Below are 16,326 nucleotides of genomic sequence, written 5' to 3'. Positions count from 1 at the left end.
TCAACGTAAGCATCTGTTGCTCGGCAAGATGGATTCCACACTAGAGGGTAGTGGCTGAAAGTTTTCTTCCCTCCTTTCCTTCTTTTCTTTTTTTCCCCTCTTCTTTCCTCTTTTTTTTTCTTTTTTCTCTTCTCTTCTCTTATAGGTATATTTATTTTAAAGAGAGAGAGGATAAGGGCAGGGGGAGAGGGAGAGAGAAACTCAGACAGACTCTACACTGAGCTAGGAGCCTGAGCTCACCACCCTGAGATCATGACCCGAGTGGAAACCAAGAGTCAAGACACTTAACCAACTGTACCACCCAGGCATCCCCATGGCTGAAATTTCTAAAGACTAAGCCATACATTCCTATTTACTATCTTCTGAAGAAAAAGAAAAGTTCTTTTTATTTATCTCATCAACTAGAATTTGGAAATGTGGGAACATCAGACATTGACCATTAGGAAGCAATATATAGTTAGTTCTCCTTTACTGTACCATGTTGGTACCTAATATAGTCTTGAATTTTAGTTATTAATACAACATACTTGCTGTTTTTCTAGTCTTGGCCTTGCTACTTCATTTTGCGTTTATGAGCAAACCTAATTTTTCAGGAATGGTTGACTAAGTAAAGAAGTGGCCCAGCCAGTTAGGTGTTAATGTCTTGGAAGGAAATTTAAGGAATCTTAGTGGGGCATTTTAATGGGATTTTTTGTTTAAAGGAATAGGGTCACTGTTCCTTAAGCCTCTTGGACTCACAATGCTTTAGGCTATGTGCCAGGGATCAAGTCTTGATCTTTGAATATAGTCAGAAATAATACCCAGAAATATACTTAAATTGCTTCAACTTTTAGGCTTCCTGAGTATCTGTTGACAGAAGTTTTAATGGGTTCTCTCTCTTCTCCCCCCTTTTTTATGCTTTAAGCTCAACATTTCATAATCCCCCAAATCTCCTCCTTTTTTGGTTTGTGAATTGTGAGTTGTTTCCATTGCCTTGTGGGCAACATGTGAATTACATATAAAAAAGAAAGATCTGTTACTTATCGCCCGTAGGGGTGTGGGTGTGTGTGTGCGTGTGTGTGCGTGTGTGTGTGTGTGTGCGTGTGCGTGTGTGTGCGTGTGTGTAAAGTTTTTGGATACTTGGAAATTGAATTGAAAGGGATTATTCCAGGGGCGCCTGGGTAGCGCAGTCGTTAAAGCGTCTGCCTTCGGCTCAGGGCGTGATCCCGGCGTACCGGGATCGAGTCCCACATCAGGCTCCTCCGCTATGAGCCTGCTTCTTCCTCTTGTGTGTGTGCGTGTGTGTGCGTGTGTGTGTGTGTGTGCGTGTGCGTGTGTGTGCGTGTGTGTAAAGTTTTTGGATACTTGGAAATTGAATTGAAAGGGATTATTCCAAAAGAATACTTTAAGGACTTCTAATACAGTTTGAGATTATAGGAAAAGAAACCTCAGGGAATCAAAAGAACAAAGACACATCTTTGTTATTGCAAGGATGAATTCCTTGAAAAGTAGATTATTAAAAACTATCACTGTCTTTTGAATGGAACATGAAAGTGTGAAATTTTATCAGCTAAAAGCTGAATTAGAGTCATATGAGTATGAAAGGAATTTTCTTACGTGTTGATGTGGTCTCTCATCAGGAGCGGACAATTGAACGCCTAAAGGAGCAGCGGGACAGAGATGAACGAGAGAAGCAAGAGGAAATTGATAACTACAAAAAAGATCTTAAAGACTTGAAAGAAAAAGTCAGCTTATTGCAAGGCGACCTCTCAGAAAAAGAGGTTAAGATCACCGAAATAGAATGATTTGGTTTGCTTAGTGTATTATATGTATATGATGTTGGTGTTTACATAATGCATATAAAAATGTATTTGATGGAAGATTTTCTTAATATTCTCATAACAGGCCTTTTCAGAAGATGTTAAGGGGTATTTTGGGAAGCTTTGCAGAGACATAGTAGGTTGGATCATTCATTTTCTAAATCTTTAGCTTTTTCAGTATGTTATGAGTTGGTTTCTTACTTGTTAATGACATTCGTATAGACCCTAAAATAACTGAAGCAGTTATACATGGAAAATACAGTGCAAATGGTAAGAAAGGTGACAGATGAAAAGAGTATGCAAATGGAGGGCTGCTTATTTACAGTATCTCTTAAAGTGCATCTCAGTATTGGCAAAGAAAGCTTCAGAGATTGCTGGCCAGTTAGGTGACTTAGTATCTTTTGGTCTTGCTTTTTAGAAGATCCTGTTAATGTGACCCATATAGTAAAAATACTACTGCCTTGTGATCATGTGATAATTAATGCCTGAGCTTTAGGGACACTCTCCGATTTTCTTTCTAGTATCTTTAAGACAATTTATGGAAATTTAAGTTTCTAGTGGAACTTTCCTTCTAAAAAGGAAAAGTATTTTATATTTAAGTCCGTGTGGTTCCTACAGTAACTAGTAGTGAGTACTACTGCGAGTGACTAGTTTCACTCACGAAGCTAGATCTACTTCCAGTTATTTTATGGGAATGGATATGTATTGATAGAACTCTTTAAATCACAATTCAGTTGGTATTTCTTGGGAATTCAGCTTATTTTAGTTAGGACTTGAAAGCTGAGGCTGACATTGTTTTATATTTCATGAATGCTCTTGAAATGGAAGTGTTAGTATATAGTAATAAACAGAACTACAAGCCACCAAGATAATAAATTTTAAAATTTACATTTCCATTTTGTTTGTACTTAGTATTTAGTCTAGATGTGTGCTGCTTCTTTCAGGCTTCACTCTTGGATCTGAAAGAGCATGCTTCTTCCCTGGCTTCCTCAGGACTGAAAAAGGACTCAAGGCTTAAGACACTGGAGATTGCTTTGGAACAGAAGAAGGAGGAGTGTCTGAAAATGGAATCACAATTGAAAAAGGTTAAAATTTTTCCACTTTTCTTACTATGCTTTAAGAACATAGTAGAGAGCTCTGCAGTGTTCAATGTGTAATAAATTACCAATGATGTAATAATCCCCCACAGTTGAAAATACCATTTATACCTTCATCAGTTCTCTTAATGTTCTTGTCCTGTTTTATTTTACTACTGAGAATCCTCAAACTCTTAGAAAATTGACAGATCAGAGAAAGAGTAAGAAATTCAGCTCCTTTATGGACAAAGTATTTAAGACCGCAATGTAAAAATCTTAATTATCTGATATATTCCTTCCATTAGCATTGAGCTTCCTAGAAGGAGATGATTTAGCAGTGATAGTCACCCATGCTGGCGAGTGTTAGGATGTGGTACAGCTATTTATTTTCCATTTCTTTGATTTATTTCCCTCTAAGATTTATATGGCAGTTTGTAGTTTTCAAAACACTTTCGTATTTATAATCTCTGAGCTACCAACTTTGTGAGAATTGGAGCTATGACTTTTGAGCAGTTAACTGAGTCCAGTTTATATTGATGACTAATGAGAAAGGGTGCAGCCTAGTTTTGACAAGTTAATTCTTGTTCTCTTTCCATATATTGGGTGTATTCAACATGATACCCTTGCAGTGAATCTTCATGTAGGGTATGTCAAAAGTAAAATCATGTTTTTAAGCTAAAGAAAGAAAGAAAATCTAATATCTTAAAATTACTTGTGAATAAGTAGGAAAATTCTATTTGTGAGATTATAGATTCTGATTATAACCAATTCAGATTTGATAGTTGGCTTTTTTTCCTCACTGAAAGATGGAGGTAGTTTTCTATTTAATACCTGAATATCGAAGATTAAGTTGCTTATATGTATTTAGGGTTATAAAACAGAGCGGTAACTATCAAGAGTAATATTATTCATTAGTATTCCAGACTTTCTTGCTCTCGACAGTCCCACATTTTCTTTCTGTTTGTTTATTTTTAACCTCTTTGTTACCATAATCTCTTATGTCTTGGACTTTATATTTAGGTTTATGAGGAAAAATAAAGTTATCTTTGGGTAGAAGAGGTTGATGGCTTTCCCCTATTTTGATTTGTTACCTGTTTTACTAATGGCCAATTTTCTTTTCATATTTTCCCTTGTTTTGTTCTGGATGATTGTTTCTTTCATTTTAATTCATTACTGATCTTTTCCTATTATACTGCTTCCACAATGCCGAACTCAAACAAGGAGGTTGTTACTATAGTTTTCCATATGTTTCATTTGTTTTTTGCTTTTTCTCCCCTCTTTTAATTGAGCATTTTATATAATTCTATCTTCTTGTTCCTTTTAGCATATTAGTTATAGTTCTTAAATTTTTTCAAGTGATTACCCTAGAGCTTGCCATATATTTATATAATGCTATCTTCTTGTTCCTTTTAGCATATTATAGTTCTTAAATTTTTTCAAGTGATTACCCTAGAGCTTGCCATATATGTTTTTGACTTATCCCCCAACTTTATGGAGATACAGTTAACAAATAAAAATTGTCTATATTTAAGGCGTACAACATGAAGATTTGTGTGTACATTGTGAAATGATTACCACAGTCAACCTAGTTAACACATTCATTACCTCACATATTACTATTTTTTTTTTGTGGTGAGAGTACTTTTTAATACTCTTAGCAAATTTCAAGTATATAGTACAGTATTATTAAGTATGGTCACCATACTATACATTAGATTCCCAGAGCTTATTGATCTTACAACTGAAAATTTGTACCCTTCCATCAACATCTCATTTTTCCACCCTCCATCCCCTGACAACCACCATTCTACTTTGCTTCTATGAGTTCAGCTTTTTTAGATTCTACATATAAGTGAGAGCATACAGTATTTGTCTTTCTGTGTCTAGCTTAGTTTCACTCAGCATAATGTCCTCCGTGTTCATCCATGTTGTCACAAATGGCAGGATTTCCTTTCTTTTTATGATTAAATAATATTTCAGTACACACACACACACACACACACACACACACACACAGATACACATACACATCGTATTTCCTTTATCCAGCCATCTATTGATGGACACTTAGATTCTTCCAGTATCTTGGCTCTTGTGAGTAATGCTGCAATGTACATGAGAGTGCAGATATCTCTTTGAGATATTGATTTCATTTCTTTTGGATATATATCCAGGAATGGGATTGCTGGATCATGTGGTAGCTCCATTTAAGAATTTCTGAGGAAGTTTTGTACTGTTTTCCGTAATGGCCTTATGAATTTGCATTCCCACCAACAGGGTACAAGGGTTCCTTTTTCTTCATACCCTTGCCAACTCTTATTTCTAGTCTTTTTGATGATAGCCATTCTAACAGATGTTCGTTGTTATCTCACCGTGTTTTCGATTTGCATTTCCTTGATGGTTAGTGATGTTGAGCTACTTTTCACGTACCTGTTGGCCATTGGTCTGTCTTCGTTGGAAGAATATCTGTTCGGGTCCTTCACCACACGTTTTAATGGGATTATTTGTGTTTGTGCTATTTAGTTGTATGAGTTTCTTACATATTTTGAATATTAATCCCTTGTCAGCCTTAAGGTTTACAAATATTTTCTCCCATTCCGTAGGTTGCCTTTTCATTTTGTTGATAGTTTTCTTTGCTGTATAGAAGCTGTTTAGTGTGATGTAGTCCACCTGTTTTTGCTTTTTTTTTGCCTCTGCTTTTGGTGTCATATCAAAAAAAATCATGCAGTAAACATTTTTAATCTAAATTCACTTTAAAAAAATGTTATCCAACTTTATGTGTCATGCAGGTACAGACACCAGAATACGCCCAGAATCCTCCCTTCCCTGATGACATTGTTATCATTCATTTCATTTATCCATATACGATAATCACCCAGGACATTACTATTACTACTTTAAAGCATTATCTTTTAGGTGAAGAATAAGAATAATAAAAGATGTAGTTTTAGCTTTATTCCTTCTCCAGTTCTTTTTCTTTATGTATATATATGAGTTTCTGACCTATATAATTTTCTTCTGCCTGAGAACTTTTTTTTTCTTTTTTGAGAGAGAGAGCATGAGTGGTGGGGGAGGGGCAGAGGGAGAGAGAGAATCTTAAGCACACTCCACTCCCAGTGCATGACTCCATCTCACGACCCTGAGATCATGACCTGAGCCAAAATCAAGAGTGAGATGCTTAACTGACTGAGCCACCCAGGTGCCCCCTGAAGAACTTTTAATATATTCTCGCAGGGTAGGTTTCCTGGCTGATTTTCTCAGTTTTTATTTGTTTAAGAAAGTCTCTATTTCTCGTTCACTTTTGAAAGATAGTAACACTGGATATGGGTTTCTAGATTGGTGGGGTTTTTTTCTCTGTAACACTTCAAAGGTTTCAGTCTGCTGTCTTATGTGATTTCTGATGAGAAAAAGTCTACTGTAGATCTTAACATTGTTGTTCTATAAGTAAAGTGTTTTTCCCCCTCTAATTTCTTTTAAGCTTTTTTCTTTGTCTTTCATTTTCTACAGTTTTAATATGATATGCCTGTGTATAGATGTTTAGAATTTATATTGCCTGATGTTCTGAGCTTCCTGACTTGGTGTGTATCTTTAACTTTGGAAAATTCTCAGCCATTATTACTTAACAATATTTCTTCCCCTTTTTTTTCCTTTTTGTATTCCAATTATGTGTGTGTTGCACCTTTTGAAATTGGCCCATAGTTCTGAATGTTCTGTACTGTTCTTCCTATTTTTTTTTTCTCTTTTCATTTCATTTCATTTCATTCATCATGACCTGAGCTGAAGAATTTCCTTTTGATTCTTTCTTAGAGTGTCCATCTCTCTGATTATATTACCTAACTGTTCTTGGATATTGCTTACTTTTCCCATTAGGGACCTTAACTGTTAATCAGTTATTTTAAATGCCCTGTCTGATTAATTCAACATCAATGTCAAGATATCTGAGTCTGGTTCTGATGCTTGCTCTGTGTTTTCAGACTATGCTTTTTCTTGCCTTTTAGCACACCTCGTAATTTTTTTTTGTTGAAAGCCAGATGTGTTGTATCAGATAGCAGAAGTTTCTTTTCTTTTCTTTTTTTTTTTTTTTTTTAGAGATTTTATTTATTTGAGAGAGAGCACAAGCAGAGAGGGAAGGGGCAGAGGGAGAGGGAGAAGCAGACTCTCTATCGAGCAGGGAGCCCGATGTGGGGCTCAGTCCCAGAACCCTGAGATCATGACCTGAGCTGAAGGCAGACACGTAACTAACTGACCACCCAGGCACTTCCATTTTGGGAAGTTTCTGTTGACCTGTCTTTGAGCTTACTGATTCTTTTTCCAACCATATCCAGTCTACTGATGTGTCCATCAAAGGCATTAATTTTTCTTATGTGTTTTTTATACCTAGAATTTCCTTTTGATTCTTTCTTAGAGTGTCCATCTCTCTGATTATATTACCTAACTGTTCTTGGATATTGCTTACTTTTCCCATTAGGGACCTTAACTGTTAATCTGTTATTTTAAATGCCCTGTCTGATTAATTCAACATCAATGTCAGATATCTGAGTCTGGTTCTGATGCTTGCTCTGTCTTTTCAGACTATGCTTTTTCTTGCCTTTTAGCACACCTCGTAATTTTTTTTTGTTGAAAGCCAGATGTGTTGTATCAGATAGCAGGTAAATAGGCATATGTTTAAGGTTTTAGTCTGGCTAGAAGTTGAGCTGTATTTGTTTGCTGTAGCCGTAGGTGCCAGAGGCTTCGAATTCCTCTAGTGTTCTCATCTCTGTTGACTTTGGATTTCTCTCTTCAGAGAGAGTCTGCGTGTTGTAACTCTTTCAGCTCTTATCCTTTGTTACTATACTGGAGACCTGTTGGTGTGGTGGTAAGGTGTGGGGGAAGATAAACTTTCTATAGTCTAATGATTAAGTCTTGGTCTTTTATGAGCCTGTGTCCCTGGCTGTGACCTTCCCAAAGGTTTTCCCCCTTAGGTAGAGGGGATTAGAATGGGAGAAATGCCCATCTGCCAGGCAGGATAAAACTATCTTAAAATCTTTACTTCTGGAGAATCTGCCTTTGGGTAGAGTACAGTTTGGGCATATTTCACAATTATTGCCCCCCATACCCTTACCAGAACCACACAGGGATTTTTGTCAGTTTTTCACTGTGAGAACCTGGTGGGGTTCCTGGATGTAGAATCCATTATTAAGGTGAGTTTGCCCTAGAATTGCAGCATCTAGGACTTTCTAACTGTTATGCTTATACACACTCAGCCTCTAGTAATTCTTCAAAGTCACCATTGAAGTGTTTCTACCAACAGCTTTGCTCCCGGTGGGTAGAGCTCAACTCTGACTCTCTGGATTTGCCTGTGACTCTTGATTTTGGAGTTGTAGTTTGCCCTTTGACCTCAGTTCTCTGATAGGTCCAGGGGAAGTAATTGATTTTCAGTTTTTTAACTTTTTCTTGTTTTAAGAATGGTAGTAATGACTTCAGACTTTTTACATGTTGGAGCTGAAGTTACAACAGTTTTCCATATGGAACATATCTATGCAGTCTTGTTTTATGAAGATATATATGTGAATTTTGCTATTTAGAATAACATTTAAAACCTAAAATAAAAATACTATTATTGCCTATATTTGGGAATCAGCTTTAGTTTTATTAATTAACACATAAATATTTATGGAATCAATAGGTTACCTATCCTAAGGAATTTGAGAGTATATCGCAGAGGTGTGAATTAACAATATACGTGGCTATTTATTTATTTATTTCTGGGGGTGTGGGGCGCGCGCACGTGGGAGAGGGAGATAAGCAGGACCCGGGACTCTGAGATCATGACCTGAGCTGAAAGCTCAAGTGACTGAGCCATCCAGGCGCCCCCAATATACATGTCTTATATAGCTTTTTTAGTTCTATTAAATGTCAAATGAACTTGAATATTTATATTATCAAAGTGTTTCTAAACTCATTAATTTATATTGGAAATTACCTCTCAACAAAGAAGAGGAAAGAAGAGAAAAACCTTTGATCTTAAAATATGTCTTAGAATAAATGAGACTGTATTTTCTAATTTAAGATTGAGATAAGAACTAAGCAATAAGATGTAATAAGACTCAGAACAATTGTTAAATGTTGTGCTTCAGATTTTATCTCATTCTAGTAGATAAATACTTCCCTAGCACTATTACATTTTAAAAGCAGGGCAGTGAAATAGAGAAAGACAAATACCATATAATCTCACTTATATGTGGAATGTAAAAACAAAACTAACCTGAATCCATCGATGTAGAGAATAGATTGGTGGTTGCCAGGAGGGTGGGAAGAGTGGTGGTATGTGGGCAAAATGGGTGAAGCGAATTAGAAGGTAAAAACTTCCAGTTATAAAATAAATAAGTCCTGGGATGTAATGTACAACATGGTGATTAGTTAATAATACTTTACTGTATATTTGAAAGTTGCTAAGAGAGTAGATCTTAAAAGTTCTCATCACAAGAAGAAAATTATTTATAGCTTTGTAGTAATAGATGTTAATTAGATATATTGTGGTGATTATTTCACAGTATACTATACATATGTCAAATCATTATGGTGTACACCTGTAACTAATATAATGTTATATGTCAGTTGTGTCTAAAAAAATAGAGCCAAATATCATCAGATGATTTTTCAGTTTTTTTTTTTTTTGCTACAATTTTAATTCTTTAGGAGCTTATTAGGCCTAGGATTTTGTTGTCTTTGTTTTCTCTATTAGCATTTTTTTGTTTTGTTTTATAGCTTATTTTTAGGTTTATTTTTGTTTATTTTTTTACATGGATACAATTTATTTTTTTTTGTGGAAACTTCTAAAATTTACTCTTAACAGTTTTCAGATAGTATTGTTAACCGTAGTCACCATGCTGGGTATACATCCTGAGAACTTACTATCTTATAATTGGAGGTTTGTACTCTGACCACTTTCACCCACTTCACACACTCCTCTCCCTGCCTCTGGTAACCAACTATCTGTTTTGTTTGTTTGAGTTCAGTTGTTTAGATTCCACATATAAGCGAGATCATATAATATTTCTCTTTCTCTGTCTGACATACTTCATTTTGCATAATGCCCTCAAGTTTCATCCATGTTGTTACAAATAGACAGAATTCCTTCTTTTATTAATGGGTAAATTTATTAATTTACATATGCATGCTGTATATGCACTGTGACTTCTTTATCCATTCATCCATCAGTGGACAGTTAGGTTGATTCCTGTCTTGTCTATTATAGATAACGTTGCAATGAGTATGGGGGTACAGATAATCTTCTTGAGATAATGATTGTGTTTCCTTTGGATGTATACCCTGAAGCAGAATTCCTGGATCATATGGTAGTTCTGTTTTTAACTTTTTGAGGAAGCTTCATCCTGTTTTCCATAGTGATGATATCAAATAACATTCCCACAAATAGTGTATATATGAGTTCTCTTTTCTGTACATCCCCACCATACTTATTTCTCTTTTTTTTTCTTCTCAAACTATTCCAAAAAATAGAGAAGGAAGGAAAACTTCCAAATTCATTTCATGGGGGCCACCATTACCCTGATACCAAAACCAGATAAAGACTCCACTAAAAAGGAAAACTACAGGCCAGTGTCCCTGATGAACATGGATGCAGAAATTCTTAATAAAACACTAACAAACCGAACACAACAATACATTAAAAAAATCATTCACCACAGTCAAGTAACATTTGTTTCTGGGTTGCAGGGGTGTTTCAGTATTCACAAATCAATCAATGTGATATACCACATTAATAAAAGAAAAGAGCCATATGATCATTTCAGTAGATAGAGGAAAAGCATTTGACAAAGTATAACATCCAGTCATGATAAAAACCCTCAACAAAGCAGGTCTAGAGGAACATACCTCAGCATAATAAAGGCATATATGAAAAACCCACAGCTGATATTATCCTCAGTGGGGAAAACCTGAGAGCTTTTCCTCTAGGGTCAGAAACAAGACAGGGATGTCTACACTCACTAAGTTATTTAATATAGTACTGGAAGTCCTAGCCACAGCAGTCAGACAACAAAAAGAAATTAAAAGTCATCCAAATTGGTAAGGAAGAAGTCAAACTTTCACTATGTGCAGATCATGTGATAATTTGTATAGAAAACCTGAAAGACTTCACAACAGAACTGCTAGAACTGATCAACGAATTCAGTAAAGTTACCAGGATACAAAGTAAACGTTGAGAAATCTGTTGTATTTCTATACACCAGAAGCAACAGAAAGAAAAATTAAGGAATCAATCCCATTTATAGTTGTACCAGAAACAATTAAGATCCCTAGGAATGAATCTAACCAAAGAGGTGAAAGACTTGTACTCTGGGAACTATAGAACACTGATGAAAGGAATTGTAGATGACACAAAGAAATGGAAAGACATTCCATGCTTATGGATTGGACGAACAAATATTGTTAGAATGTCTATACTACCCAAAGCAATCTATACATTTAATGCAGTGCCTGTTAAAATACCACTAGCAGGGGTGCCTGGGTGGCTCTCTGCTCAGCAGGGAACTTGCTTCTTCCTCTCCCTCTGCCCCCCCACCCTTCATTTGTACTCTCTCTCTCTCAAATAAAGAAATAAAATATTTAAAAAAAATACCACCAGCATTTTTCACAGAGCTAGAACAAACAATCCTAAAATTTATATGGAACCACAGAAGACCCTGAATAGCCAAAGGAATCTTGAAAAACAAAAGCAGAGTTGGAGGCATCACAATTCTGGACTTCAAGTTATATTTCAAAGCTGTAGTGATCAAAACAGTACAGTACTAGCACAAAAATAGAACAGAATAGAAATGGAACAGAAATACTTCTAGCTTAGGAATTTATACCCTGTATGTGAATTTCCATATTTTATGTCTTCAGCATGAGATAATAACCTCAGAGTTATTAAGGAAAACATTGAAAATCAACTTCTGAATTACCAGAACTGTAAAAAGTGCTAAATTTTTTTCCTTTTTTTTTCCCTTTGGGAAGAAATATCTCTTTCTGGAGAATTTTCTTATGGCAAGTTTTAAAAAATTATATTTTTGATCTTTTCTTTCTCTTGTTCCTTTTCTTATAGCATTTCCTTCTGCCTCTTTTTATTCTTTTCTTACTGACTTCTCCCTTTAGGATCCTGACATAGTATTAAGCCACCCATTCAGAATAGTAAGTGATGTGACAGAGTAGTGCCATAAAGCCCTGGTTGATGTTTTTTTCTGTATTTGTATGAGTGGTTTTTTTACTACTCTGTAGAAGATGAATTCACTTGACCTTCTCTCTCCCTTCCTCAAGTAGGAACTCTAGACTTTTAGATGGGGTGAATACAAAGTGGAAAAGTTACTGTAAGATCAAAATTCCCCCCCAAGCATGGGGAAGTATTTGCATTTCTGCTTTTGCCTTATTTTATTCTTTTTTTTTTTTTAAAGATTTTATTTATTTATTTGACAGAGAGAGAGACAGCCAGCGAGAGAGGGAACACAAGCAGGGGGAGTGGGAGAGGAAGAAGCAGGCTCATAGCGGAAGAGCCTGATGTGGGGCTTGATCCCATAATGCTGGGATCACGCCCTGAGCCGAAGGCACACGCTTAACCACTGTGCCACCCATGCACCCCTGCCTTATTTTATTCTTAATGAGTTAATTCATTCAGGGCTGCCTCTTTTTCCTTTTGAGTTTACTTTGTTGTGGGTTTTAACCACACCAGTTTAGGTTAGAATTTTGCTAACACATTAAAATACATGTTTGCCAGTGGAATCTTTTTTTAAAGGCCACTGTTAGTAACTGGATTTTCCTAACCGATTAAACCTGAAACAAAAGATGTTGATAAAGGTCTTGATTTTAGAAGTAGAGCTTTTGCTTTGACAAAGCATTTAGCCCAATTTGTAGGAACATTTCTGCTCAACGTATTTCGCCTCAGAGCTTTCTGAAGTATTTCCTAATAATATATATTTACCCCTTTAATATTTTTTCAAACCATTTTAAAGAACTAATTATGTTTTATTGTCTGTTAAATAAGGGAAAATAAAACATCTTCACCTCTACCTTCTTTTTAAGTACATTATACATGCATGGCTTTGGAGATTCAGGAGGAAAATTAAAGACTTAATAATTAGTTTTTAGTTACTGAAATTGTTTTGCATTCCAAAATGCATTGGAAGTACTGTTACATTTGCAATAGGATTCCGAATAAAAATTTTTTCTTGGTTCTAAATGGGGTTGTTGATTTCTGACTTTGTTCCATGTTATCTTGTAAAATCCTGAATTCTTATCTTAGGAAGGTACTTGTATGCGGATAGCCATTTTCTTAACCTAACTTCATGGTTTTTTTAAAAGTTTTATTTGTTTATTAGAGATTGAAAGCGTGTGGGGGGAGGGGCAGAGGGAGAGGGAGAGAATCTTAAGCAGACTCCATGCTGAGCATGGAGCCAGATGTGGGGCTCGATCTCATGACCCTGGGATCATGACCTGAGCTGAAACCAAGAATCAGATGCTTAACTGACTGAGGGAGAGGGAGAGAATCTTAAGCAGACTTAAGCATGACCCTGGGATCATGACCTGAGCTGAAACCAAGAATCGGATGCTTAACTGACTGAGCCACCCAGACGTCCTGTAACCTAATTTCATTTTTATGGCATCACATTTGTAGTATCTATATGATTGTGTATGCTCCAGGCCATGTGATTCATACATGCTTGGTAAAATCAGTATATAGGAAAAGGGAAGGGAAGTAAGGGTTAAGTGGGAATTAGATCTCAGCATTGGCATTGGTTATAGTAACATCAGCAGTGAATCTCTGGTGATGCCCCCCCCCCCTTTTTTTGAAGATTTTATTTATTTATTTGACAGAGACAGCCAGCGAGAGAGGGAACACAAGCAGGGGGATTGGGAGAGGAAGAAGCAGGCTCCCAGTGGAGCAGGGAGCCTGATGCGGGGCTTGATCCCAGGACTCTGGGATCACGCCCTGGGCCAAAGGCAGACGCTTAACGACTAAGCCACCCAGGCGCCCCTCTGGTGATGCCTTTTTGAGAGAGATTGGAGAGATTATCTTGGCGAGATCAATAGTAGTCTAATGGCTTGTTTGTATGTCTCACTTAGATGCAAAAAAAAAAAAAAAAGTCTTGTCATATGATGATTTTTGGCCCAGTATTCAGATATGTACAGTAGTACATCTAAACACAAAGCCATTTGAAATCCATAATTGATGGATTAATTTAATTCTCAATTTATTACTAATATTTTGTCTAATATTTAAGCAGAGGAAAAACTTCATAAATTGAAGACTAGCTATTAGGTATTTGATATTGCTCTATTTAAATTGAAATAGAGATGGTCCTTTAGGACGTGGTTTGCCTACTGCCACTATGTATGTCTGATAGAATTTGAACACTTTTCTTTATAGGCACATGAGGCAACATTGGAAGCCAGAGCCAGTCCAGAGATGAGTGACCGAATACAGCAATTGGAGAGAGAGATTGCCAGGTACAAAGATGAATCTAGCAAGGCCCAGGCAGAAGTTGACCGCCTCTTGGAAATCTTGAAGGAAGTGGAAAATGAGAAGAATGACAAAGATAAGAAGATCGCGGAGTTGGAAAGGTAAGGTAGGAAAGCTGAATGGTGGACTTACTATGTTAGAAAGGTTAAAGTATGGTTTTAAAACTGTATACTTTTGGGGGCATACTTGTTCAGTATATTTACCTCTCAGAATTTAGGTTCTTGAGTGCTTGTGTTATTTTTTTTAATCTACTTTTTATTCTAAGTTATTGTGAGATCATTGCTGCAACATCTGAAAGGCAACATCGAATGGGGATATATTAAGAAGCTGTGGACAGCAGCATCATTGATTGGAAAGTGAGAAAGTGTTCATAAGTGGAGAAATTAAATTTTTCTACTGGCTAATATGAGAGTACAAATAGCTACTTGCTTTTTAATTACTTTATTATCTACAGAGCAAATGAACCTCAAGTTCAAGGAGGTAATATTTTTTCATTGGCTTAGACCTTTTTTATTGAGCCCAATGCTCCATTCAGCTGTGAATTGTTAGACTTTACACAATTTGTATTGTGGAGAAGCAGGCTGTTACATCAGTGCGTAGGTCAAATTTAAAAGAAGTGACATTTTGAGGATAATTTAAGAGGCTTGGATATGATTTTTATGCGTCTTTGACTTTGAATTCTTCAAAATGAGCTGCGTTTACAGATCTAGCCCAACAGCTCTCTTGGAATTTTCTGTCTTTTTTTTTTTTTTTTTTTGTAATTAGAGTTTTATATGAAAGAGGTAAGTATATGTCTTTTCACCTCTTCTTTTACAGCATGTGTTTAACAGAAATTTATAAGTACATAGAAGTAATTCTTCTAGTAGAACTTCATTAATCACCCATGTTCTTCTAAATAGAGACAACAGTCATTAACATATGTGGCTCCTTGGAGCTGATTCTTAGGAAAATTTTATTTTCGTGTTTTTGAAGATTGGGAAATATGAGACGACTTTCCTGTTTATTAAGTTTAAAATTTTTGGGTGACTGGCAGACTTGATATTCCCCCCTGGAATTGATTTTTCTCCTATTCTATACCCATAGAATTTTGATTTTCAAGAAACTAAAACAGTAAAGTCTAACCCTCACAATTTTTCTTCACTATACTGATTGCATACTCACGAGATTCCTCTTACTTTGGTATTAACTCTATTCATATTTTCTGGTTCTGGATAAGACAAATGGATAGAATTCTTAAGATCAGATTTAAAAATTACCAGTCTCAAGATTAGATTATTATATTTTTGTATGCCCCTTTTCATGTTTGCACTGCAGTTTTTCTCCCAGCACACACACACACACACACACACACACACACACACACACACACACCACACTTACATACTCACATGAACACATGCCTCTCTGTTTTGTGTTGGCCTGAAATCAGCAGCAGTGCTGCATAGGTTTTAAAATATAATACTTTTGATGGATTAGTGGCTTCCCACCAAATATTTTAATATTTCAGAAGAGAAATTCCTTGATCAAGTTTCATTTTTTGGATTGTTTTCTTGTATTAGAAATCTACATTGAAATTATTGCTTGTTATTCCAGGCAGCTTGCTTGAAAAACTTTTTGATTCATTTTTGGACCTAATACTGAGTTTTGGAGTTGGGTGTGATTTGAAAGATAGTAAGAAATAGGATTAAATCTATATTTGATACCCAAAGCACAACAAATTACTTCTATTAACCACTCTATTTCTCACATTTTGAGAAAATTGTTAATGATCTACTCTTTCCATAGAATATAACTTAAAAGGCTGAAAAGCAGTACACAGTTTTAGCCTCTGGCCAGGTAGCACTGTAATTTTGTTTTAGGATTTGACACAAAGTTTCTTGGCTACCAAACAAAGGAAAGTTTTAAAACTCAGTTTTTGCTACTGGCTTTATAATTTGTTGCCCAGCTATATAGTTTA

General features: G+C 35.9%; 1 protein-coding gene across 5 annotated transcripts in view; it reads left to right on the top strand.

Moving 5' to 3' along the window:
• Positions 1 to 16,326, top strand: part of ERC1 (ELKS/RAB6-interacting/CAST family member 1) — a 555,538-nt gene that overhangs the window by 178,170 nt on the left and 361,042 nt on the right. For all 5 annotated transcript variants that reach the window (XM_040642009.1, XM_040642008.1, XM_040642006.1 and 2 more), the window contains 3 exons: positions 1,620 to 1,760; positions 2,744 to 2,884; positions 14,277 to 14,470. In XM_040642009.1, coding sequence (XP_040497943.1) covers positions 1,620 to 1,760; positions 2,744 to 2,884; positions 14,277 to 14,470 — 476 coding nt within the window. The remainder of the gene's footprint in view (positions 1 to 1,619; positions 1,761 to 2,743; positions 2,885 to 14,276; positions 14,471 to 16,326) is intronic.

The sequence above is a fragment of the Ursus maritimus genome, unplaced genomic scaffold (assembly GCF_017311325.1).
Source record: "Ursus maritimus isolate PB19 unplaced genomic scaffold, ASM1731132v1 scaffold_26, whole genome shotgun sequence".
Lineage (NCBI taxonomy): Eukaryota > Metazoa > Chordata > Mammalia > Carnivora > Ursidae > Ursus > Ursus maritimus.
The sequence above is the reverse complement of the archived record's forward strand: the minus strand, read 5'-3'. Positions and strand labels throughout refer to the sequence as shown.